The sequence below is a fragment of the Chiloscyllium punctatum genome, chromosome 12, assembly GCF_047496795.1.
Source record: "Chiloscyllium punctatum isolate Juve2018m chromosome 12, sChiPun1.3, whole genome shotgun sequence".
In the NCBI taxonomy this organism is placed as follows: Eukaryota; Metazoa; Chordata; class Chondrichthyes; order Orectolobiformes; family Hemiscylliidae; genus Chiloscyllium; species Chiloscyllium punctatum.
Genome location: NC_092750.1, coordinates 52,581,091 through 52,606,099, shown reverse-complemented (window position 1 = coordinate 52,606,099; position 25,009 = coordinate 52,581,091). Strand labels below are relative to the sequence as shown.

The 25,009-nt window shown below is 40.1% G+C and overlaps 1 protein-coding gene across 3 annotated transcripts in view; it reads left to right on the top strand.

The window, feature by feature from the left end:
• Positions 1–25,009, top strand: part of pdzrn3b (PDZ domain containing RING finger 3b) — a 302,862-nt gene that overhangs the window by 184,217 nt on the left and 93,636 nt on the right. The window contains exon 1 of one of the 3 annotated variants that reach the window (XM_072582593.1): positions 19,609–19,847. The exons of the other annotated variants lie outside the window; for them this stretch is intronic. Within the exon in view, the coding sequence (XP_072438694.1) occupies positions 19,779–19,847 (69 nt within the window). The 5' untranslated portion in view covers positions 19,609–19,778. Of the gene's footprint in view, positions 1–19,608; positions 19,848–25,009 lie in introns of those variants that run through there. 3 annotated transcript variants of the gene reach the window in all.

Genomic DNA, 25,009 nt, shown 5'->3' with positions numbered 1-25,009 from the left:
CCATCCAAGGATATGCAGGTTAGGTGAATTGGGCATGCTAAATTGCCCATAGTGTTTAGGGATGTGTAGGTTAGATACATTAGTCAGGGTAAATGTAGAGTAATAGGGTAGGGGAATGGGTCTGGGTGGCTTACTCTTCAGAGGGTCGGTGTGGACTTGTTGGGCCAAAGGGCCTGTTTCCACACTGTAGGGATTCTGTATAAAAAAAAAAGATTCGATGAAAAGTGTTACATCAATCAATACATAATGAACAATTCAGTCAAATAATGACAAGTAATGTCATTTCTATTGGTTTTGCTGAGATTTTGCAATCTGTTTCTGCATTTGAATGGCAAATTAAGCACTTCAGCTCATATCTGTTTTGGATGAGACCAAACCCCCTTGAGACCCTAACTTTATCTTATTTTAAAGTAAATATAGGGTGTTGCATTCCAGATGCAATTTGATTGGTGAAACTACTAGATTTAAAGCAAAACACACTTTTTAATTCATCCACTGTAGTTAAATTACAATGACAGAAAGAAGGAATTGGAATAACTTAATTCTATTGGAAAACTTAACTGAATAATAGACACAATAATGATTACTAATTACCTATTCCAATATAGTAACATCCTATAAATACACTTTTGGCAAAGGGCAAATTCAGAACACAGGTTGTCTCATAGGCAACTCCCATAGCAAGCAGTGAACCCTCAGCTTTTGGATGTAATTGAGAGAGAGAAAGAAGAGCTTCTACTTATTCAAGACCCCAGCAGCAACTACTGAAAACTAAAGATCCTAGTTCTGTGAGAGTTTGACCACACCTATTCAGGCTATTTCAATTGTTCCAATTTTTTAAAAAACCCAAGTCCTCACAAGCTGTTTACTCTTGTGGATCTGGTAGACTGCTCCATACCTCTGCCTTAAAACCTCTGTTAAAAATAAAAAGGGCAAAATAACCTCTTAAAGTCACAGCATCATCACGGCACGGTGGCACAGTAGTTAGCTACTGCTGCCTCGCAGCACCAGAGACCTGGGTTCAATTGCCGCCTTAGGCAACTGTCTGTGTGGAGTTTGCACATTCTCCCCATGTCTGCGTGAGTTTCCTCCCACAGTCCAAAAATGTGAATTGACCATGCTAAATTGCCCGTGGTGTTAGGTGAAGGGGTAAATGTAGGGGAATGGGTCTGGGTGGGTTGCTCTTCGGAGGGTCGGTGTGGACTTGTTGGGCTGAAGGGCCTGTTTCCAAGCAGTAAGTAATCTAATCTAATCTAATCATATCCCATTCATAATTGATAGCTAAACTTGATTGCCAAGTAAGTCTTAGCTGGCTCTCAGTAGGGTTTCAAGATGGAAGTAAAGTGATGACAGAAACTTGCATCTTGAAGATGGGGAAGATCAGAGTTTAGTAACACACAATATGCTTAATTTATTAATCCCCCAGTGCAAAACATATAGACTCCTCCAATGATGAGTTTGAAAGTCGTGGAAAAATCCAAGATGGGAAAGCTCATGAACAGTATTTGGAATTGAGGCTCAGTACAGGGCCTCATCCTGTCATTTCAGGTTGACCAGAGAGCAAACCTTGTTAGTGATATTGTTGCCTCCCCTGGACAGTAGTGGTGGGTGAGTGGTTGGGTGACCCTTGTTCAAAGATGTTCATCACTCCTATGACCTGGCATTGGGAAACGGGTAGGTGGTGGCCAAGAGATTTGGCTTTGGGGGCATGCTGAAAACTGACTGCATCTTTCCTTCTGACACTCCTTATCCCCAGCAGACAGTCCTCAGCACCATATGATGACAAAGATATACAGATGGTTGTGATATAAAGGAATTTTGACTTCTGTTTGCTTGATCTTCTGGTTAGCAGTCATTGACCGAGGTCAGGATGAATAAAACGCCAGAAAAACAACGTTACCTTCTGATGTTAAAATAACAGTGTATCATCAAATTCATAAAATATCTAAAATTTCATTATATGTTTTTAACAGTAATAGTACAAGAGATGCATTGTTCTTGTGTTTTCATGTCATAACTGCATTCATGGCTTTGCAGATTTTAGTATCTGTAAGAGGGATTTGTCAGTGCTGATACTCTTGAAGAGAAGTATTGTAAACCTGGTAACAAAGTGTCTGCTCCATGGAAAGCAGAGTTAATAGTTTTGGGTTTTTTATTAGTTCGACAAAAAAAGCATGAGCGTGTGGAGTTAGGCTCACGCAGACCCATGGTTTCAGTTTTTGCTTTCACTTGTTGACATTGGGCTTCTCTCTTTGCTGCTGCAAAAGCCTGAGTCCTCTGTCAGGGTTCTTTCTAATGGACTGGAGAAGATCACAAGTGAGAGAAATCTTTTTTGCCAAATTTGTTTTTGCCAAGCATGTGTTTATGGAATGCAGCTACATTGGAACAGTTAACGAGTAGTCTTTAAATAATATATTATTTTGTTAACTTTAATTCTTTTAAAATACTTCTGCCAATTCTTTTTTGTTTTGCTTGTATTTTAACTGTGATGTAAAAATAATATGTGTTTTGCTTAAAGCCCAGTAGCTTGACAAATTGAATCACATCTGGAACCCAGCATCTTACAGTCACTTTGAAATAAGTGAAAAATCAGAGTCCAGGCTGTATCCTTGATATGTTTTGAGGAGTGCTGGTCTGGTCCATAACAACAGCATGCAGGTAATCCTCCACAGCACCAGCTAAATGTCTGGGTTGACTATCTCTATAATTTAGATTAGAATATATTCACAGTCAATCACATTTTGCTGTAGATCAGATTTCTTTTATGTTGATATATGTCATGAAGTTTTCTTGAATTTGTGATGTTTTTAATCCCTGCAAGTTCAAATCTTAGAATGTAGAACAGTACTGGCCTTCGGCCCTCGGTGTTGTACCGACTTGTGGAACCAATCTGAAGCCCATCTAATATACACTATTCCATTCTTGTCCATATGCCTATCCAATGATCATTTAAATGCCCTTAAAGTTGGCGAATCGACTACTGTTGCAGGCAGTGCGTTCTAAGCCCATACTACTCTTTGAGTAAAGAAATTACTTCTGACATCTGTCCTATATCTATCACCCCTCAATTTAAAGCTATGTCCCCTCGTACTAGCCATCGCCATCAGAGGAAAAAGGCTCTCACTGTCCACCCTATCTAACCCTCTGATTATCTTATATGTCTTAATAAAGTCACCTCTCAACCTTGTCTCGAATGAAAACGGCCTCAAGTCCCTCAGCCTTTCCTCATGAGCCCTTTCCTTCATACCAGGCAACATCCTAGTAAATCTCCTCTGAATCCTTTCCAAAGCTTCCACAGCCTTCCTATAATGCGGTGACCAGAACTGTACGCAGTACTCCAAATGTGACCGCACCAGCTGCAGCATATTCTCATGGTTCCGAAACTCAATCCCTCTCCCAATAAAAGCTAACACACCAATAGAACATATAGAACATAACCTTTTTCAGGATTTTTCTTCCACTATTATCATGATAGCGAGACTGAACCCACCTCTTTGGGAGGTGTTAAGATAAGTGTCTCGAAGAGGAAATAATTCTCTGGAGAGAAGCTCACCCTTCCACCCCCTTCCCTGGCCAAATGCTTTTTTCACCACCTTTGCAAATAAGTACCAAAATCAGAAATTGCTGGAAAAACAGCTGTGAACTGAACAGAGGTTCTGAAGAGGAGTCACTGCATCCAAAATGTTAACTTTCCTCTCTCTCCACAGATACTGCCCGACATGCTTAGTTTTTATCAGTAATTTCTGACTTATTTTCTGATTTCCAGTATCTGCAGTCCTCGATTTTCTGCAATTAAGTGCCAGGCAAAAGTTCCAATAGGAGCAGTCTTGAGTGGTCAATCAGTGACCTCAAAGGGCCACACCTCAGCATCACCTTGATTACTTGCTTCCCTCATGTGTCAGAAATCTGGTTAGTTTCCCAATTGGAAAGCAAGGTAACCTAACTGCTGAATTATTATTGTTAAGTTCCCCAAGTGTAGGGACATTTGGAGGCACAGAGAGCAGGCAAGTTGGTGGCCTTTGCAAACTACCCTTCCCTGCCTCTGTCCCCCGATCAGAAGGATTAAAAAAAAAGCTTGTCATCTTACTGTTGGAGCCCCTGCAGAGTAGGCTTCAACTGGTGTGCTTGAGGACTCAGAAGCTACTGGCTTCTGGTTACCAAGACGACCAGTGTTGAGACTTGTGATAGGGTGAGATGTTCACCTCATTTGGCTTCAGCTGTAACAAGCTGATTGATAGAAAGTCCAGGGCGTTATCTCACCTCGTGTCACCATCTAGCATGGAAGCTCCATACTTAAAAAAACAAGTTTTGCCCAGTGTTTCATAATCTGATGTGGAGGTACCGATGTTGGACTGGGGTGGACAAAGTCAGAAGTCACACGACACTAGGTTATAGTTCAACAGCAAATCATTCACAGCAAAGTACCCGGTCTTCAGGACAACATCAACCACAACGCCACATAACCTTGCCATGGCAACTTCTACAAAGTATGTCACATCATTGCCATGGATACTATCATCACACGTGGGAGCACCACCCACCATGTACACACCAGATACTCATGTGACTCGGCCATTGTGTATCTCGGGCAAGGATGTCCCAAGGCATGTTATATTAGCAAGACCATGCAGAAGCTAGGACACTGCGCAACAATGGCCAGACAGTAATGTTCCCTCCCAGTCAGGGAATATTTCTGCAATCAAGGGCATTCAGCCTCCAATCTTCAGGTAAGCATCCTCTAAAGTGGCCTTGAATATACACAACAAGGCAGAATCGCCAAGCAGAAACTGATAGCCAAATTCTGTACCCATGAAGACGGCTTCAACTGGGATCTTGATTTCATGTTGTGCTATATGTGACCCCACCATACTCTTCTGAATCTGTAAAATATTCCTTACTGTCCTGTTTTGACACCATCACCTTGATAAATTGTTATGATCTCTCTACCTTAATTAATTTGTACAGTTTGGGCTTACTTATTACCTTGGCATGTGACTCTTATACCTATCATGTTAGTCCAGGCATTTAGTTTGTCTCCAGCACCACCTTTTTTTTTTGGAATTATCTCTCTGCCTCATTTAATCAGATTGGAGGTCATCCCTTCGCTTATTATTCAGCTGTTGACCTTCAACTCATGCCATCTGACACTTTTGATCACCTGCAGAACACTCCATTCACACCATTTGTATGATCTTTTGATCTCTCCGCCCTCTCTGCAATCTCTTTGCCTATAAATTCTGTACCTGTGTGCTTCTGTTGCTTCACCTGACGAAGGGGGTATGCTCCGAAAGCTTGAGATTTCAAATAAATCTGTTGGACTATAGTCTGGTGTCATGTGACTTCTGACTTGCATAAGCTAATTGTTCCAACTATCAGGAGCATTACAATGTTGCAAAATTAGCTTTTATTTTATTGGCTCATGTGATGTGGGCATCTCTCTCAAAGACAAACTGGATCAGTCATGATTATATTCACTGGAGTTTAGAATGAGGGGAGGTTTCTTAGAAAACTGTAAAATTCTCATCAGATTGGACAGGCTAAATGGAAGAACGATGACCGGATCCAGAACCAAGGGATACACGGTAGGCTATTTAGGATTGAGATGAGGAGAAATTTCTTCATCCAGAAAGTGGTGAGCATGTGGAATTCTCTGCCGCACAATGCAGTTGGCACCAAAATAGCGAATGTTTTCAAGAAGGAGTTAGAAATAATTCTGAGGGCTAAGAGTCTCAAAATATATAGGGAGAGAGTGGAAAGAGGGAACTGAGTTGGGTGATCAGCTCCAGTTGTACCCCTGGTAAAATAGGCTCAAAGGGCTGAATGGCCTACTCTTGTTCTCATTTTCTGTTCCTCTATATTTCTATTTCTGGCAATGCCATCATTTCTTTCCCATCTCTGATTATCCTTGGAGTGAATCTCTGGAGTTGCTGCAGTCTGTGTAATATGGTTACCCACGGTGACGTGAGGGAAGGAGTTCCATGGTCTTCACTTTGTGACATTGAAGGGACAGGAGAACGGTTCCATGACAAACAATGTATAAATTGGAGGGGATCTTGCAAAAGGTGATGTTCCCACTCATTTGCTGGACTTGTCCTTTACGATGGCTGAGATTATGGAATGTATTTTTAAATATTTAAGATGGTAGCTGGGTGCCAATCAACAGGATACTCCTGAAGAAGTGCTTATGCCCGAAACATCGATTCTCCTGTTCCTTGGATGCTGCCTGACCTGCTGCGCTTTTCCAGCAACACATTTTCAGCTCAGTCCAGTTTCTGGTCAATGGTAACCCCAGGACAGTTGATAGTGGGGCTTTCAGTGATGGCCATATCATTGAATGGTTAATGGAAATGGTCAGATTTCTTATTGGAGGTGGTCAATGCCTGGTGCTACTTATCTGAGTAGACTGAATGTATCCCAGTCTTCCTGCAGACAGGCACAGACTGTTTCAGTATCTGAGGAGTCCTAGATAGCATTGAACACTCTTCAAAAATCCCCATTTCTGAACTTGTCCATGGTGCTCAGTATGTGGTTCATTTTCTCAAAATATTAGAGGCCTGCTATGGTGGGTTTTGACCTTGTGTCTCCAGATAATTAGCCTGGGCCTTTGAATTACTAGGAGAAAGTGAGGACTACAAATGCTGGAGATCAGAGTCAAAAGGTGTAGTGCTGGAAAAGCACAGCCAGTCAGGCAGCATCTGAAAAGCAGGAGAGTCGACGTTTCGAGCATAAGCTTTTCTTGAAGAGCTCCTACTTGAAACGTCGACTCTCCTGCTCCTCGGATGCTGCCTGACCAGCTGTGTTTTTCCAGCACCTCTGAGTTACTAGTCCAGTGACATTACCACAATGCTACCAAGACATTTATGGTAATGAGTGAGACAGATCAAAAATCCTTTGTACCGCGTGGAGCTTATTTTATTTTTAAAATGCAGCAGAGTGGATAATATTTTCAAACTAAAATTAATGATACCTGACAGATTTGAGTGATTAAAATTCAGCAGTTGACTAAGCTTTTCACAAAATAAATGTAATTAGCCTTAATTTTGTAGTGGATTACCTTACAAATATAATTATACTTTTAGACTAACGTCAAGATTTAATAACACAGTGGTGAGAGTTTTTCCAAAACAGAAGAGAGATTTTACAAAGCTATTTATTATCAATAAATATTCCTTATAATAGAGAATCTTCATCTTACTGTTTGGGAAATTACATTCAGATATGCTGTTAACTTGCAAGAGATTAACTGAAGATCTGGCAGGATGACTTTTGCATTATCAGTGCTGTGATGTACCTGTCTTCCTGAATTACTGATTGCATGTTGTGCTTGGCTGATTTCCATACCAGGGTTCAAATGGCTTAGCAGTGGGTGCTATTTGATGTGCTATTCCTTGGGTTAGAGCTCACTGCATATTTCAAAATAAATGAGTGGATGAAATATAAAACTTCACACTAAAAGCAACCACAATATGTCAGCATTGTTGGCACTTCTGTAACCAGGGCAACCACTGCTATGTATAAACAATGACTGGAAGAGAATGCATTTCTCAAGGTAATTATATGATGTAAATCTATGTATATAATGCCTATTATTCTCAAATTGTTTTTTTAAAAAAGTAGGGTTGCTTGTGTTTTTCAGCATTGCATCTCTGTTGTATACTATAGAAGTGACATTTATCTTTGATTAACATTTGATACTTTGTTTTATGTGAAGAGCTTTGAAGTATCAGCAGACATTAGGAAATAGTGCAACTATCCTCAGTCAAGATTACATTAATAGATTATTTAGAAAAAAATTAATGTTTACTGTTGGAAGAAATTGTAAGTTTGACAAGTGAACGAATGAGCAGTGTTTCTGACTGATACCTATCGGGTAAATTCAAAACCTCTACTTTGTTCTATTCCAGGCAAGTGCAGTTTACCCTTGCAATCTGGGTTCTTTTCTTGATTTGGAGGTGCTGGTGTTGGACTTGGGTGTACAAAGTTAAAAATCACACAACACCAGGTTATAGTCCAACAGGTATATTTGAAAGCACTAGCTTTAAGAGCGCTGCACCTTCATCAGGTGGTTATGGAGTATAAGATTGTAAGACACAGAATTTATAGCCAAAGTTTACAGCGTGACGTAACTGAAATTATATATTGAAAAAGACCTGGATTGTTTGTTAAGTCCCTCATCTTTTAGAATGGGTATGTTGATTTCAGTTCTTTCATATGTAAATCCCAGAACTTTTTTTAAAGTTACATTCTCAAGTGAACTTTAATAGTAGGTGCCATGTCAGCCCAGATAATGCATTGAAGGTGTGAGGTTCCCTGTGTGAGGCTGTCTGTGCGCCAATGTTCAGACGGATTCTATTTCTAAAAATAAGGGATTTACAGAATCTTACATGGATTCTTACAGGTTTTGAGCAAAATAAAACTGTAATTCTGCAAGTTCTTCTCACTCTGTTTGTGTGGACGTTTGTCTTTCTGTCTCTGACTGTCATGCTTGTAAGTCTGTCTGCTGCATGCAATCCCCATTTCTATGAAAAATATTTTTCCAAGAAATTTCTTGAAGAAAATAATTTATGAAAATTATCAAAAATCTCAAAGCATTTGCTTCAGTTCATTTGTGGTACTGTTGATGTATGACCAGCAGGACACACCTGAAGTGAGATATTTCTCTAGCACCTTGATCACTGTTTCAATAAAGATATTAAATTGCAAATGTTCTGATCTATGTGTGTACAAACCTTGGTGAAAACAGTAGCAATAAACTCTTAGGGGGATGGATTTTTATTGTCTCAATTGTAACCAAACTCAGAGCAGAACTCTTCACAGTTTTCATGGGAAGAGGGAGAGAAAGAGGCATTTCATTGCATTGTGGGCACATTGAGAGCCTTCTGGTATGTTTTTTCTTCAATGAGGTAGCCTACCTTTTAGCTGTGTTTAGGTTATATGTGAGTTGCATTGGAGTTCAAACTATGGATTGAAAGTGAGAGATCTTTACAAAATATCTCAAGCTCCGATTCCCACCTTCAACATGAAAATCCAGTACTTAAAAGTGTACTTATGGTTCATAATGTGGACAATCTTATTAACAGCCAGTCAAACAAAGGCCCAGTTAATAACGTTGAAGAATCTAATGCCAGTAATGTACAGAACTTTTAAAATTTTTCACATGAGGGACTGAATGGCTGGATTAGGTCTGTCTGGTATGATCCTGAAGAAAGGGTCACTGGTCTTGAAACATTAACTCTGCTTTTCTTCCACACACGCTGCCAGAGCTGAGCTTTTCTAGCAATTTCTGTTTTTGTTTCCAATTTCCAACTCCCACAGTTCTTTGGTTTTTTTTTTAGTTTGGTGGGCAACTTTTACTAGTCCCATGGGAGATGCCCAATATTAATGACCCTGATAGCAAAAGTGCCATCTGCCAAGAGCTACCAGCTAGCCGAAGGCTGACAGATCCTCAGTGCCACACTGGGAGCAATAGCAGCCACCAGAGGTACAGCATTGCCAAGGCACCCCAGAGTGATTCTGGAATGGAAATGACAGTAATGAAGCTTCTGGGTTATAGGGGGAGGAAGATTGGACAAAGACAAATGGCTTTCATCATCCAATATCCCTCCCACACCACTCAAGCTAAAGCCAAAGGGGCAAGGTTTGTTCTGTGGCCTGCAGAAGGTACAGGAAAACTCCCATATCATCACTGAGCTGTCACTGAATTGAAGTGGTTGCAGGTAATTGCTATCCATTGACTAATTAATGAGCATCATTGACTTCCTGCCAGCAGGAGCTAGGAATCCCATGCCAATCTTTACTGCCATCGGAATTATTGGTGTGCGTTATTCCATGAACCCTCTGCACAATTATGTGGACCTTGCCTCCGATGTTCCCACAAAAACAAATTGCATTGAATTCAGCCCAATAAACTTCTTTTAAATAATCTTTTTAAAGCCACTAACACAAAGGCTATTAGCAGAAAGATCTACATTGTGGTGAGATATGTGGCATTATTGAGCTCAAATTGCAATGGACTCCGCTCTATCACGATCACCTCACCCCATATTTTATGCTTTTCACAAGTAGCATGACGAGATTCGCGCTGGGCAAGTTGACAGTTGTTGGCAATTAATGCCTGCTGAGGTTCTTCTTGATGGTCCAACTGCCTCTTTTGATATCTTGGTTGTGATCTTGCCAAACCCTCCCAACAAACTAACCATCAGGAAAAACCCAATGTGGAGACCAGATTGGATGCCTGGTGGGTTCAGTTCACCATCTCTTCTGAACAATTTTCAACCTGTCCAGTGGCCAAATAGTAGAGCAAGGCACAATCTACAAGCACCAGCCACATGTACTCTTCCACCGCAGATGCCAGCACACAACATTCAGAGAGTCATTGCCACTACCCAGGCATTGGTGCCCTCCAAGCTCATTCTTGCCTAGCAGGGCACACTGGCAACCAGCAATGTATGGCAGCATCAGGTATGTTGCCACACAGGAGCAAAACTACCTTCAAGGGCTTACTCCCTGCTCACTCAGTGCACATTCACTTGATGCCGACTGGCATGTGCACAACATTCACCTCTTGTGCTGCTGTGCCGTGCATTGGCAATTGATGCACTCTTAAAACCAGGCAGGGGGCCAAGCCATGCTGCAGTCCTCAAAGGTGCACACATATAGTAATACACCAGTCTGTTAGCCAGTCCAGCACCTCACCCACGTGGTTGGGGTCAGGTTTAGTGTTTGTGCACCATCAGTTAGATATAGCTGAAAGACTTTGAGAAGCAAATGTGAGGAAGTCTGTGGCAATACCCATTAATCAAGGTCAGTGTCACAAACCAATCCCAGGCTTCAGCTGTGATCAAGCTTCCGGTCAGGAGGCCAGTCAGGGACATGTGTGACCACTAGTCATGGCAGGTCATGTTCCTCGTGGTGGTGGGAGGTGGGCTGTAGTTGTTCTGTCACCTCTGTTTGTAGAGTTAAGGGGGAATGTGGGGAGGACTTGGACAGGGGTAGGTAGGTCAGTTAATGTAAGCACATGTACACAGCCTGGGAGACTGCGAAGCCTGTGAGGTCAAAAGGATGGGAATCCAGGAAGGAGAGGGTGGTGTTTGTCATTCTGAGCAGCACATTAACTCAGGCTGAAAGCCTGTAGCAGAGGGCTGTTTGTTGTTATTTCTGTTGTCAAGCACTTGGAAGGGAGTGGGAGGGAAGAAACGCCAGTGAGGAGAACAGCCCTGAGGATGTGGGGATTGTAAGTGAGCCAATATGTGAAGGAGGGGACTGTGGCTGCACCCAGTCACTGGATGTTGAAGACATGATATGTTAGTGACACAGAACTGCAGCACGTCTACTCCCTGGCTGTCCTGTAGCATTGTTACGACACGGGGTCAACTCCTTTGCTAATTTAAACCTGATACACGGAGAAGTTCACCTCATGCCATAATCTGTTAAATTTCGAGAGACAAAGAACTATCGCCGATCTCACTATTTATAGTAAAAAAATTATTTTATTCTTTAAGTCCAAACGAGAACATTAAAATCACAATTATTTACAACTCCTTTCTCTTAAACCTATCTTTTACCTCACACTCTGCAATACAGGTCTGATTTTTAAAAAAGATTTACAAAAAATTAATCATGTTTCAAAAACCAGCCAGCTGTCAATTCTCCTTCGTATATTTTCCTCCATAGATTTTGTTCAGTCTTCTGCTGCACAACTTTTCTTACAGACAGCTACCTTTCAGAGAGCTATTTAGCTAGAAGTTTATTCATGTCTCTCCCTCTAACTGTTCAAAATGTCCAAAACATCTGATCTTTTCAATGGTTTGATGTCATCCCAAACAGTAAAATTCAAATTCGATTGGATTTTGGTCTCTGGGCCTAATTTCAACTGATTGGCCAAATTTGAATTTGTTTTTTGTTCCATGGTAACACAACTCCTGCTATTTGTTTCAACCAAAATGTTTCATTTCTAAATTGTTCAGCACACTCTGCGCTCTCAGTCAGTCCTTGCCAGCTTCCTCTGTCTCTTAAAGGAACAATACACAGCTACACCTTCATGACAGCATTGATCCTCTCTGTGTTGCAGCTCACTGTCATTGCTGGGGAAGTGCCTGAGATATGCACTCCTGTACACACAGCCAGCCAAGGAGTAGGCAGTAGCGAAGTGGAGGGGGGATGGGGGAGCTGAGATTTCAGAGTGATCCAATGCTGTGTACAAACAGTGCTATCCTTGCTCCGACATGTTGTAACTGACACTCATTGCAGACATTAGTTCTCTGCAGGGCCATACACAGAGACAGGGAAAAATCACATGACTAGTAAAAAATGAGCATTTATGAAGAAATTATTTATTGTTTAAAGCTGTGGCCCTCATGGCCCTTCAGTACATTTTCTTCTTCCTGCCCCTCACATTGCACTGCACTGAGCTGCTCTGATCTCCAAATCAGGTGGAGGAATGCTGTCAGCCAAAAAGGACAAAGACATGTCCTCTGGGGGGCATGACTGGTTCTCTGCAGATGTGTCTGAGACATTAGCTGCACCTGTAAAACGAGGCTGATTCCAAGTGGTGCTCGTTGCCTGACACTGTCCTCCTGGGAATGTCAGTACTTCAGTCCAGTGACAAGCAATACTTACTCAGTTGCCAGGACATGGATGGCTGTGTAACTCCTCAGCAGTGATCTTGGTCTTCTCCTGTGAGGTCATGTTTCTCTCCTTCAGGGGATGAAGACAGACCCACCTGTACAGCATCACTTCACCCTGTTATGGTGTATCTTCTCTTGTAATGACATAAAGTGGAGAGATGGGTTAAGCACAATTGGCTGGTACTGTCATTCGTGGTGAGCATGTGGCGGTAAAGTGTTGAAGTTTTCCAAGGGAGTGAGAACGAAGCACCGAGGGGATGTAGGGTTAGCGGAGTGGGAGAATGGAGTGGATGGTTAGGGAGTAACATGATCAGGTGAAGAAATGTGTTGCGTGCACCAGAGGATCTGCCAGAGGATGAGCTTTGGTGTGAGCTAAGATAGAGTGTGTGTGAGGTTAAACGGAATAGAGTATGGCACTTACTCTGAAGGGGAGAATGTCATTGACCCTTTTCCTGCCCTACAGCCTATTCCTTCACCTAGTCAACCTCTGCACCTGACCTGGGTGGTGATCTCCAAACAGGCAGGTATTAGGCGGTGGCATAGTCTCCTCTGGAGGTCCTCTAGATTGTGGATCCGTCTGATCTGCATTTGACCAGGGCTTTCAGCTCCCTGTTTAAGAATGAGGGTGCCAACTTCCCCTTTTTAGGCCATCTCTTCTCAGTCCCAGAAATGAGCAGGCAGTTTTCAAATGTTAGTGCTCACGCACATGCTCGGTTTGTGTTTCAAAGATGATATGGATGCAAGGAATGCTGGTGTCGGGGACGATATCGTGTGACTGGTGCATTGTTCCTGGAACTGTGTGGTCAGATAGGGGGAGGAAGTCAGATGTCACATGCGCATGCGCACATGCACACACACATTAGCAAAAATGGCAATTAAGGTGCAGCAAGATAATTCACTCGGCCTTGTGGTGAGAATTCTTCCAACCAAACATCTCGTAACTCGCACTTAAAAAAAAATAAGATTTAGCCCAAAATAGTCGCACAAATAAATAAATACTATTACAGCAAGAGCATGAGACATCTTAGGGAATATCATTGTTCCCATGTGTAATAGCCAAAGTTTTAGTCAATTAATGGACAATGACAAATGTTCTATCCCCCTCAAAAAAATTGACATGCATGAACATCATATGTGGCAATTTGAAGAAAGAGATCTTGCAGGAAGTTTGTCTTACAAAGTTGTGAGCAGCATGTGATTGAATTGCACCATTAGTGTTTTTGTATACACTGCATACTGCTTCATTATAAACACAGCACTGAAAATGAAAATGTTTGCTTATTATAAGACAGCTGCTTGCAGAGTATTAAAGAGGCAGCAACATTACCAGAGCAGTCAAATGAGAACACTCCATCGCATCAAACAGCTTCACTTTTTAACTTAAATCCATGAGAAGCTTAGATATACAGCGCTGCAGCCATGTAGTGTAAGCAGCAAGTAAGTACAAGTTAAAAGGTTATGAAACAACAGCAGGGAAAGTAGTTGAGAAGACAGGCGATGTAGTACTGAAGCCACATGTGTTGAATGGCTCTCTTTTGTCAACTGATGATACACACCTTAGGAGGCCTGCTTGTCAACAGAGATTGCTACAACACATGCACCATGTGGAGCAAGCACTTGACACTATACCCACAGCAGTGGAACAGATGGAGAAACAGTTGTCTGCCCTGCTGTCTGCAGAACCACTGACAACTGTATTGGCAATTTCAGTTATGTAGGCCATAGCTGTAGCAATAGGAGTAACTTTCAGAAACGCTCATGTACCTGCTGTGTGTGCTTTGGCCTTCATAGAAAGAAAAAGTAAAAAACCTGCATTTATATTGAATCTAGTCATGCTTCAAGCTTTAAAATGAATCAATTACTTTTAAAGTTCAAGCACTAATTTTATGTTGGCAAATGTTTGTGTACAGCATGTGCCAACAAAGGCATATGTATAGACAATCAGGAGAATGCTCTATCTGCTGTTGGTTGAGAGGAGAATGGTGTTCAGTACACCACAAGAATTTAGTGGTGAGGTCCGAACATTGTCGTAGACCGTCTTCCACTTGAGCAGGAGTTCAGATTAATACGTTTACCTGAAAGACAGCATCCCTTCAAATACAGCACAAAGGTGTCATTCTGCATTCAGTCAAGGCTACTATTCTCTCAGCTGACAATATCTTCGTGAATGGAACACCTGAGTAGGCAGCAAAAAAAGAACTAGCACATACATATTTTCTTTCCTAACTCTGGGATTCTCCCAAAGTGTTTTGCAGCTGATTTGGTATTTCAAAGAGAAGGTGCTATTGTAATAATATGATATTAAGGCAGAAGCCAGTTTGCACACAGTACAGTTCTGTGAGTACTCTTAAGGCAAATAACAGCCACAGGTTTATGCATAACACCTTTTATCATAATACAGTGTTCCCAGACATTTCACAGGAGCATTTCAGCACAAAATATGACATCAAAGCACATCAGGATTAGATGACCAAAAAGCTAGTCAAAGACGTGAGGTGTAAGGACTGCCATAAAGGAATAAGTCAAGGTAGTGAAGCAAAAGGTGTACACTTGGAATTCCAGAATTTGGGGTCTAGGAAACTGAAAGGCATGGCTACCAGTTATACTGCAGTTAAAATTAGAATGCTGAAGTGGCTGGAGTTAGAGAAATGCAGATGTAGTCAGAGAAGATTATAGTGATAGGAATAGGGAAGACCCTCCAAGGAGTTTGAAATCAAGAAGATGGAGCCAAAAGGCAGATGGAACTTGCTGGGAGTGAAGACATGAGCACCTTGAGTTTTAGCAGTTCTCAAGTTTGTGGAAGGTGGAATGTGGGAGACCATCCAAGAGTGTGTCAAAATAGTGAAGGAGTGGCGTTTTGAGCAGGGGACAAAAACTATTTTTGAGTCTTAGCAATATTTAATTGAAGAATATCAGGTAAGCAGTCTGGCAATTTAGCAACAGTGGAAGAGTCGAGAGAGGTAGAGGAAGAGAAGCCATTGTGAGTGGTATTTCAGCTATCACGGGGAACCAGGTTAGACTAATCCCAGCCAGTTAGACAACACTAGAGGCTCATTAAAGGAGAATGGTTTGGGTGCCTACATCAAAGGCTATCGACACTGCAAGAAGTTTGAAGAGAGGAAGTTTACCTTTTGTCAGTCACACAGAATATCAATTGTTAACTTGTCTGGAGCTGTTTCGGTACTGTGACATTCACTGGCAATGTTGGAAATCTTATGTCATGAAAATGAAGAAGAGTGGCAAGCTTCATTGCCATTGGCACAAATGATTGACTGCCTATTTAAAATATTGAAGCAAAGGAATATTAATATTTGTGTACGTTATTTAAGTTCATTTGAACAATTGATAGATTGCTGAAGGCACATTTCGTGTTTTTTAATAATTTAATCTTATTTTTAATAGTATTAAAATTTCAAATTTAATAAAGTGATAATGAATCATTGACTCTCAAGATCAGCCTGACTTTGTGTAACATCTCTAAACTAGTTACTCATTTCTTGTCCTTGTGAAAAAATTATGTAGCCTCTGCATTTTTGTATGAATTTAAAGAAACAGTGCAGGTAATTTTCAACTTTATTACATGGGCAGTATCTTGGGACACAGGCCGCCCATCCACTTTAATACTCATTGGTTTCACTGAAATGATATTCAAGCAGATAAATAATTTGAACAGGTTACCTCCCAGGCAGTGGAAGTTGAAAGTAATTCCCATTGTTACATTAGTGAACTTTCAAGTAAAGCTGAAACCACAGCATTAAGTATGTAAAGAAAGGCAGACGCTATGACAATGGTACACTCCATAGCCTAGAAAAGCTGTAAATGCTGAGATGGGGCACACTTATTTAATGAATTAAAATAGCATTCACAAATTTTAATATTGCTTTGTTTTAATGTTTCAAAGTTATAAATTTGTGATGAACAAATGCTCATCATTGAATGCATAATTTTAAATTAACCTGAGAAGTATTCATTAATTAAGTTGTGTTTTACTACATTACGTCAAATGATGGTTCACACATATTTTTGATGTCACTAACTGGAAAGCATTGGCATCTGATGCGAAATTAACATGCAAATTGCAGTGACTGTGAGTTCAATACAAACATTTCTCAGTCACCAGTAATTGTGTTAGATGCTTGATCAAATTTCTTGGCTGGCCAAAAGAGATTGAATGTGGGTCTTTTCCGTGGTGGTGTTTTTGTAATGTGACGTAAAAGCTGAAAAATCTCTGCCAAGTACTGCACTATTTAGTTCTGGATGTTAATTAGAATTGCTCTTGATTGTATTTATTGGCAGCAAGTGCTTCCGTCAGCAGTGACGTGGATTTGTAGGTTGGAAACCTGAGATTTATGTCAAACTCTGTAATTCAATGATCGAGTATATTGTGACATCCTGATCTCAGGCAGACTTCCCACGTTTCCATTGTGTGAAATTTGCTAAGTAAATGTCCGTGTTCAACAGTCACTGAGGAATGCTGATGGAGAAACTGCATTCATTTTTCTGTATCCTTCTGGTTTGGCTCAAATCCAGGCAATTACGTAAAATTAAAGGGAAGAAATCAGATTATTAGGCCCCCTGAGTGAGTGCTAATGAGCATCATCAACACTCACCTCCCTTTCTACAGAGCAATAGTCTGTTGTATGATTTACAAAACAGACATGAGAATAGAAGAACATCAATGTTACATTCATCAGTGAACACATTTCCACTTTGACATACAAACGTAGGACATCCTGAAGCTCAAATAAAGGTACTTTTTCTCAAAAAAAACATGTTACTCAAGCAAGGCATTGTTCATGTATTTTAATCAGCACTACAGTAGCATTTGAACTTGTCATAGCCTAGCCATTTGGGCTGATGTTTGTTTTGGAGAAAAGTTAACTACGAGTGAATGATACCTTCCATTCTTCATTGTTTTTTTGTGAATATATGATCGAGAACATTTTTAGTTACCTTGGTAAACAAGAAGTATAAATCAGGTTGAAGTATTAAACAAGTAGTCATGACAGCAAATATATGTTCTGATTAATCCTGTCCTCAGAAGTGAAATAATTGAATGCATCTGATCTGCTCTATTCCACGCACCACCGCCTCCCCAAACCCAAAATCTCTCATCTTCTGTCTCTGCACCCTCATCACTTAATTCATAACTAGCAATTGTGCCTTCAGTCTTAGATTCTATGCTAGAAATTTTACTGCTAAGTTCCTCTTTTCCACCTTTCATACTCTCCTTTATCAACTTCTGGCAATTGTTGCCAATTTGACTTGACCTCTGTTTTATGCATTGTACCCTGACATGTTTTATTTGGTTTTAACAGACTGTACATGAATGCAAATTGTAAATTGTAGATATTGACTGGATTTGATTTGACTTGCGTGGCAAAGTTACTCACCATTTATTACAATTAAAATGCTCACATCGTGTCTCCTGCATTGAAATGATAGAACAACCCATTTATCAATCAGTGTTTGGGATGCAACATAATTGAAAAGGTGGATTACTGAAAGGTTAACTGAACTCAGCCATAGTGGTAATTGAGGTCTTGGCATTGGCCTTTGTATCCTCAGGCCAAGGAGGGAAAAATATCATCTAGCATCCCTGTCCTGATCACTGATGTCCCTGCAGGAAACCGTGTGTTGAAAAATTTGAAGTGAGGACAGATTGTTCTTGTCATGCTTCACTGAACGGAATCGCCTCCAGGCACTCACTGTTGTGGCTCACTTATGAAGAATGGTACTGAAGAGTGTCTATGAACCTGACAAGGGTGACCATGGAAGGGACTCGCACATGAGGTAATGGCTCCCCAGAAAAGGAGGGGAACAGCAAGAGAGGGGAGTTGTATTTTTTTGATTCCAGGTTGAATTATTTTGGAATTCTGGGATAATCGCACACATGAAATGTGCAATATCACCTGCCAGGAAATCATTTTTCGTAGTCCATTCATGTTTGGGCTCCTCCCCATTTGAAAAGTGACAGGAATGCCTGCTTGCTTCCAAAAAACAACTGTGCTTTTTTTCGCTTGGTGCTAACTGCCTGAAGTTCCAGCACCTTTGTATTAGCTGCATGTTCCCACTCCTAACATCCTGGAACAATTTACCCTCAGGCAACAAAAATTATTAAGTTCACTGCTGCATTTCTTAAATCCACAGCAACTGATAGAGCTAGATAATTGGATGTGCTGCAATTTGAAATATCAAATGTGAATGAATTGGGTTAATTTTTTTACGAGTGTAAATGTACATCATAGAGAAACCCATTGAGCTTTGAACAAAAGGGTTAAATAGGACTTTTGCATCAAGCAACATAATTCTCCTCAATTACCCCATATTTTGACACATACATTAGCACAGTGGTACTTCATTGTATGCATTTGTCCAGTGGGATCCTGCCATACTCTGTATTTGCAAATCTGACTGAAAGGAAACAAACTTAAAATCAAGAGTTGCTGTAATAAATTGCAGTCATTCATGGTAAACTGAAATTTCATAGCAATGTGACTAATAACTTGAAATTTTTTAAAATAATGCAGGTCATCCTTGCATTTAACTTTCTGATCGCAAGTCTACTTTAAGAGAGAAAAAAATGTTTATTTAATTTAACAGTTACAGCATAATGAAGCCAACAAAGAATTCCAGTGAGGAAATGCCATTTTTTTTCCCAACAGAAGGTGAAACTAGGCTTTAGAAATAAAAGGTGTTAATATTTGTCTGGATGTTTTGTCATAATAGAGCAGTTGATTCTTAATTAGGGAAATTTCATCTGTCATAGTCAACAATTATGACCTCCTGTATCATGGTTTGTCATGAATAATCAATGAAGGCTGATTAATATGCATGAGCAGTAGTCTATATAGAGTGCGCTGAAGCACGATACAGCTGCTTGACTATAGCAGAGCAGAAAGCGTATTGGAGAGTCAGCAATAGAGAGAAAGAGAGAGAGAGAGAGAGAGAGAGAGAGAGGGAGGGAGGGAGGAAGGAAGGGCCAGTTGTTTTCTGTGACCCGGGCTGTCTCTGCTACCAGTGTGATTTGTCTCAGCTGAAGTGAATCACCTAGGTTACTTCAAGTGATATCTACATGAATGACAGTTAACTCTGAGCTGTTTTAAGAACAAGATCTGGACAAGGAAGGCTTCCAGTCTACACTTCACCAACATGGGGTGCAACTTGTGTTCCCTGCAGAAAAGAGAAGAGCAGTACAAACTCCTGTATGAAGTTTGTCAGGTAATCATGAATTATCAGGTTTCTGTTTGCATGTGTTGAAGGACACTTAAATTGTATAGTCTTTTCATTGACTGCTCATGCACATTTGAAATTAGGAAGTACATGAACAATTGGAGATGCAAGTAAGATTTTTAGACAGTTACAGCCTTACTTTTAGAAGTCTTCACTATTCATTAGTGTTTGCCTTTGTTTTGTTTTTAACTATGAGATTTTTCTCACAATATTAGTATTTGCTAATCTTAAAACTACAGAATAGGATACTGCATTAATTGAAATGTCATATAGGTGATTTATAAGTAAGGGTTGATTTACAGGTAGAGTGAAAATATGTATGTCTATCTCTGTATTTTCTAGATTTAAGATATTGCAGAAATCAGTGTTTCAATTCTTTGTTTAGGTGGAGTCTGTGAAGTTTGGCATATACAAATGCATTTTGGTGTTGCAGCACTATGTCATATCATAGTTACAAATGCATCGGAAATAAAAGTGTCAATCCCGGGAGAATAATAAAATCTGGATCATTTCTCTCAAGTACTGCACTGTTCAGCTTTTAAGTTTGTGTCTTTGTTTTCTTCATCAAACTCTAACCAACAATTTCTGGTTCCAACCTGAAGAGAAAAATGTTTTGTGTACATTAAAATTCCTGAGGTACTTGTACATCAATTCAGTCTTAAGTTTATCCTGCCCCTTACCTATTGCACTGTTTACATAACAGCAGTGGGGGGCACTGCAGTTCAGTCTGGCAAATGAGTGGTACTTAGGTTTAGAGTCACTGCTTCACATTGTGTAAAAGCTATCCACTTACTGAAAATGTTATACACAGATGCATTAAGATAGCAACTTACAATGTTCTCTTCTGAATTGAAAATCAAACTTTATTTTTGGCTGCAATTTTACTGAATAATGAACGTATTCAAGCTAAAACTGGTAAAATGGCATCTTTTATCAGTACGATCTTTACATTAAAATAAAAACTAAGAAATGCTTCTTGCTTTATATTATACACAATGATAGAAATGCATTCTCCAGCATAAGACTAGGCTGTACAAGCATTTCATCAGCCTTAATCATTTACCAATCAAACAGCAACTATAGCAACTGAGTGCAAAGACTACTGTGCCAAATACTCTTCTTGTTCCAAAGATACACAAAAGGCAGAGGCAGAGTAAACTGTGCTTTGCAGTGGAAGAAGGTAAACTTGCCATTGATGCTTGTACTGTAGTATAGAAAGAACAGGAAGCATCACAAACCTCTTTCACTCCATCCTGTTTTTTGGCTAGCTGCTGCAACTCTGCTCAGCTGACAACCATTTCCTGGAGATTTCTTTGTGTATTTTGTTGCTAGAATAATCCTGAGTGCAAGATTAAATCAATTGGGCAACTTTTGTTCAAGCCATTCACTGACCAGGAGTTCTTTTGTTCTTTCTTGGACCGTGTTCATATAATCCCAAGTGGTTGTCATGCACGGTGGATTTCTCCACACCCAAGGACAGTAACAGTTCAACAAGGCAGCTCATCACCATCTTCTCCAGGGCAATTAGGGAATGAGTGCTAAACACTGGCTGAACCAACAGCACTCACATCCCATGAATTAATTTAAATATATTAATGCAAAAATAAAAGTGTCTTTGTGTACCTTTGATCATTGCCCAGGTTTCAGTGACAAATCATAATGTGCATAAGACTTTTAACTTGTCTGATGCAGTGTAAACTTTTGTATTGAAGATGAATTTGATGTTAAACTTCTTCAGTTTGTTTACGGCTTTCCTTGCTTTGCCAATCTGACCTGAAGATAGAGTGCTTTGATTTTATTGATGCCTGTCATTAATACTGTACAATCCTTATAACCCCAGATTCTTCTTTCCCTTTCACTGAGGTGCATTATTGCATTTGCTGCTGTTCATTATCAAGTCTGACATATTCTCGCATATCAAAGGCTTTCTTGAGATTGATGTAATTATTGCTGATTTTGATGTCTCATGGCTTCTCCAAAATGCTTAATAATATAAAATGTTAATCACGACTGAATCTCCCATTTCATAATTAAACCTGTTCTTCTTGTGTTTTTTTTATCTGTGCTTTAGTGGATCCTATTTAGCAGCATTTGTTGCTGGAGACTAATAGTAAAGTTGTCCCTATTGTGGTAGCTTTGTTATGAGACCTTTCCTTTAGTACATGAGGTTTCTCCATTGTAATTGTGCCAGCCTGGTTAAGTCTTCCTTTTGCAATTGTCTACCAACTTTGTAATGTGAGGTTCTGTGACTTTCTCTTGCTTATTTTTTAGCTGCCACTATCTTTGCAATTTGCTTCTTCATAATATTCTTGACAATTCCAAGTTCATGTTGCCATAATTTTACCTTTTTTTTCATTGTTATATCTAAAATCTTCATTTTGTTTATGGTGCAGACTATTCAGAACGTATGAAAATATTCCACGACCATTAAATTGTGTAACTCTTTTGTCAAAATCAAATCTGCCGCAGTCTTGAATGGAGATTGATCTTTGTCTTTTTTTGCTGATAGAATCTTTGTTGTGTTACAGAGTCTCAATATTGTGTTTGGGCTAGACAATGCTTTCTTTGCTTGCAACGTGCTGAGCTTCTATAGCTTGCCTGTCCATCCAGTTCTCTTGTCATTTCTTGCATTTTCTTCTAAATCGTCATCTCTACAAACTTGCCCTGTTCCCTTTATTTTTGGGTCCTGACAACTTTCAGCTTCCAGCTGTTCTGCGTTTTGTCTGGAATTAGTTATGACGTAGATTCATCCACACATAGATATACAAAACATGGAAGCAGATCCATTGGTCCAACTTGTCCATGCCGACTAGATATCCTAAATTAATCTAGTCCCATTTGCCAATGTTTTACTCATATCCCTTGAACCCCTTCCTATTTACCATCCAGTTGCTTTTTTAAATGTTCTAATTATACCAGCCTCCACCACCTCCTCTGGCAGCACATTCCATACATGCACCAGCCTCTGTGTGAAAAGTTGTCCCTTAGATTCCTTTTAAGTCTTTCTTTTCTCACCTTAAACCTATGCCCTCTTGTTTTGGACTCCCTACCCCGGGGGAAAGACCTTGTATATTCACCCTATGAAGGCCCCTCATGATTTTACAAACTTTTATCCGGTCACCCCTCAGCCTCTGAGGGAAAACAGCCCCAGCCTATTCAGCCTCTGCCTGTGACTCAAATCCTCCAAACCTGGCAAAATCCTTGTAAATTCTTTCTGAGCCCTTTCAAGTTTAACAATACCTTTCCCATAGCAGGGAGACCAGAACTGAACACTGTATTCTAAAAGTGGCCTCAGCAATACCCTCAGCCACAACGTGACAACCCAACCCCGAAACTCAATGCGCTGACCAATGAAGGCAAATGTGCCAAATGCATTCTTTGCCAGCCTTCTGCAGCTTTCCTGCACTGTACGTCCAATGGTATTTATGTGACAAAACTATTACTAGGTTTGAAGTACTGCATCCTCTCCCAGATAAATCATCTGTTCTTTTTGTTTGATATGCAGTGACCTTTAGGGTACTAAGTGTTGGTCACTTTTTAAATACCATCCAATTTTATCATCCATAGACAACAGCCCATCATAATTAATGGATGTATGTCTGATCAAATGTTCACAAATATGACTCCAGGTAACTTCTTCCATTATCTCCCAGTGTAGGTTGTTCTGTAAAGACTATGTCACTATGTAAAACAAATGTGTTAACCAATATTGCAAGTAAACTTCAAACCTGGGTTAGCAAAAGTGACAATTTAATGTTTGGAAATGCGTAAATTTTATTCATTCCTTGCAATTGGTTGCTATGAGTGGCATGAGAATGCAATTCAGAAAACCATTGTTACATTACCTCCATGTGAAATTGTTATTGCTATGATTTAAATGCTTCATTTTGAACCGTTAGCAGAATACAGTATGTTTGTCAAGGTATCAGACACATAACCAAAAGATAGATACCTTTTAATTTGCAATTATTTTATTGGAGGCATACTGCAATCACAAGCCTGCATAATGTCCTCTCTTGTTGAGGACTTCACCATTACTGAGCCTACTTAAGGTCCTTGGTTACTCGAAGAAAGATCAATGGTTACATTAATGCCACTTTAGAAATGTCACTAAAAACCTATTGAGGAAAATCAGCAAGAAACTCATTTAGAACAACTAACTCGGCAATGCTTATGAGTTCCCTGCTGATTGCCTGACAACAACAATGTGGAAAATTAAATAGCTGGCTTTGGTGCCATTTCACACTGTGGGCAGTTCAAAAACTGGCTTACTGCCAACAAAGATGTCACTTAGACAACCCCAATTGGGAAAATAAACCAAGTGTTTTCAAAGAGATGACCTCACTTTCCAGTTGACATTGTTTTCAATTCCTTGGTAATGTCATTGAATCGCAGCAACACAATTGTCACTCAGTGCATAATACCAAATGCTTATTCAAAATGGGAATGTAGTGTTGGAAAGGTTTGCTGTGTATTCAGAATTTGTTCATCAGGCTTCTGTAAGAAGATAAGGGCTGTCATTATTTCTGAGCAATCTTGGAGATCTGATGAACCAGCCAATTAAAATACCTGAAGTCTGACTTCAAATCCAGCACACATTGATCACAGAACAGCTGCGGTGCAGAAGTGAGCCATTTGACCTTTCATAGCCACACCTGTATTCTACTTGAGCATTTGACTTTAAACAAATCTCCTGCCTTTTCTGTGTACCCCTGCACATGTTTCTATTCAAACAATCATCTGACTTGAACACCCTCTTGAATATTTTGATTGACCCTGTCTCACCACTCTTCCAGGCAATTCATTCCAAACTTGAACCATTGTGTAAAAACGTTTTGTTCACACGACACATTAGTTTCCTTTGCACATAACTTCAAACCTGTTCCCTCTCACCCATCATTTGGATTGTCTCCATCCCATTTCTTATGAATATGGCTCCTACACAAACCTCTGCCTCTGTTGTGTTATGTCTTTGAAGAAGTTTTTCACTGCAGGAGGATGTTCTGAGTTTGGTGTTAAGGTGTGATATCACTGCAGAACAGAGAAATCTTTATTCATCCTCCCGACTGAAGGAAATGGCTGTGCTGCTACCGCACAAAGAGGCAAAACTATTTTTGAAGAAATGCCCAACAAATGTTTAGCAAAGCTAA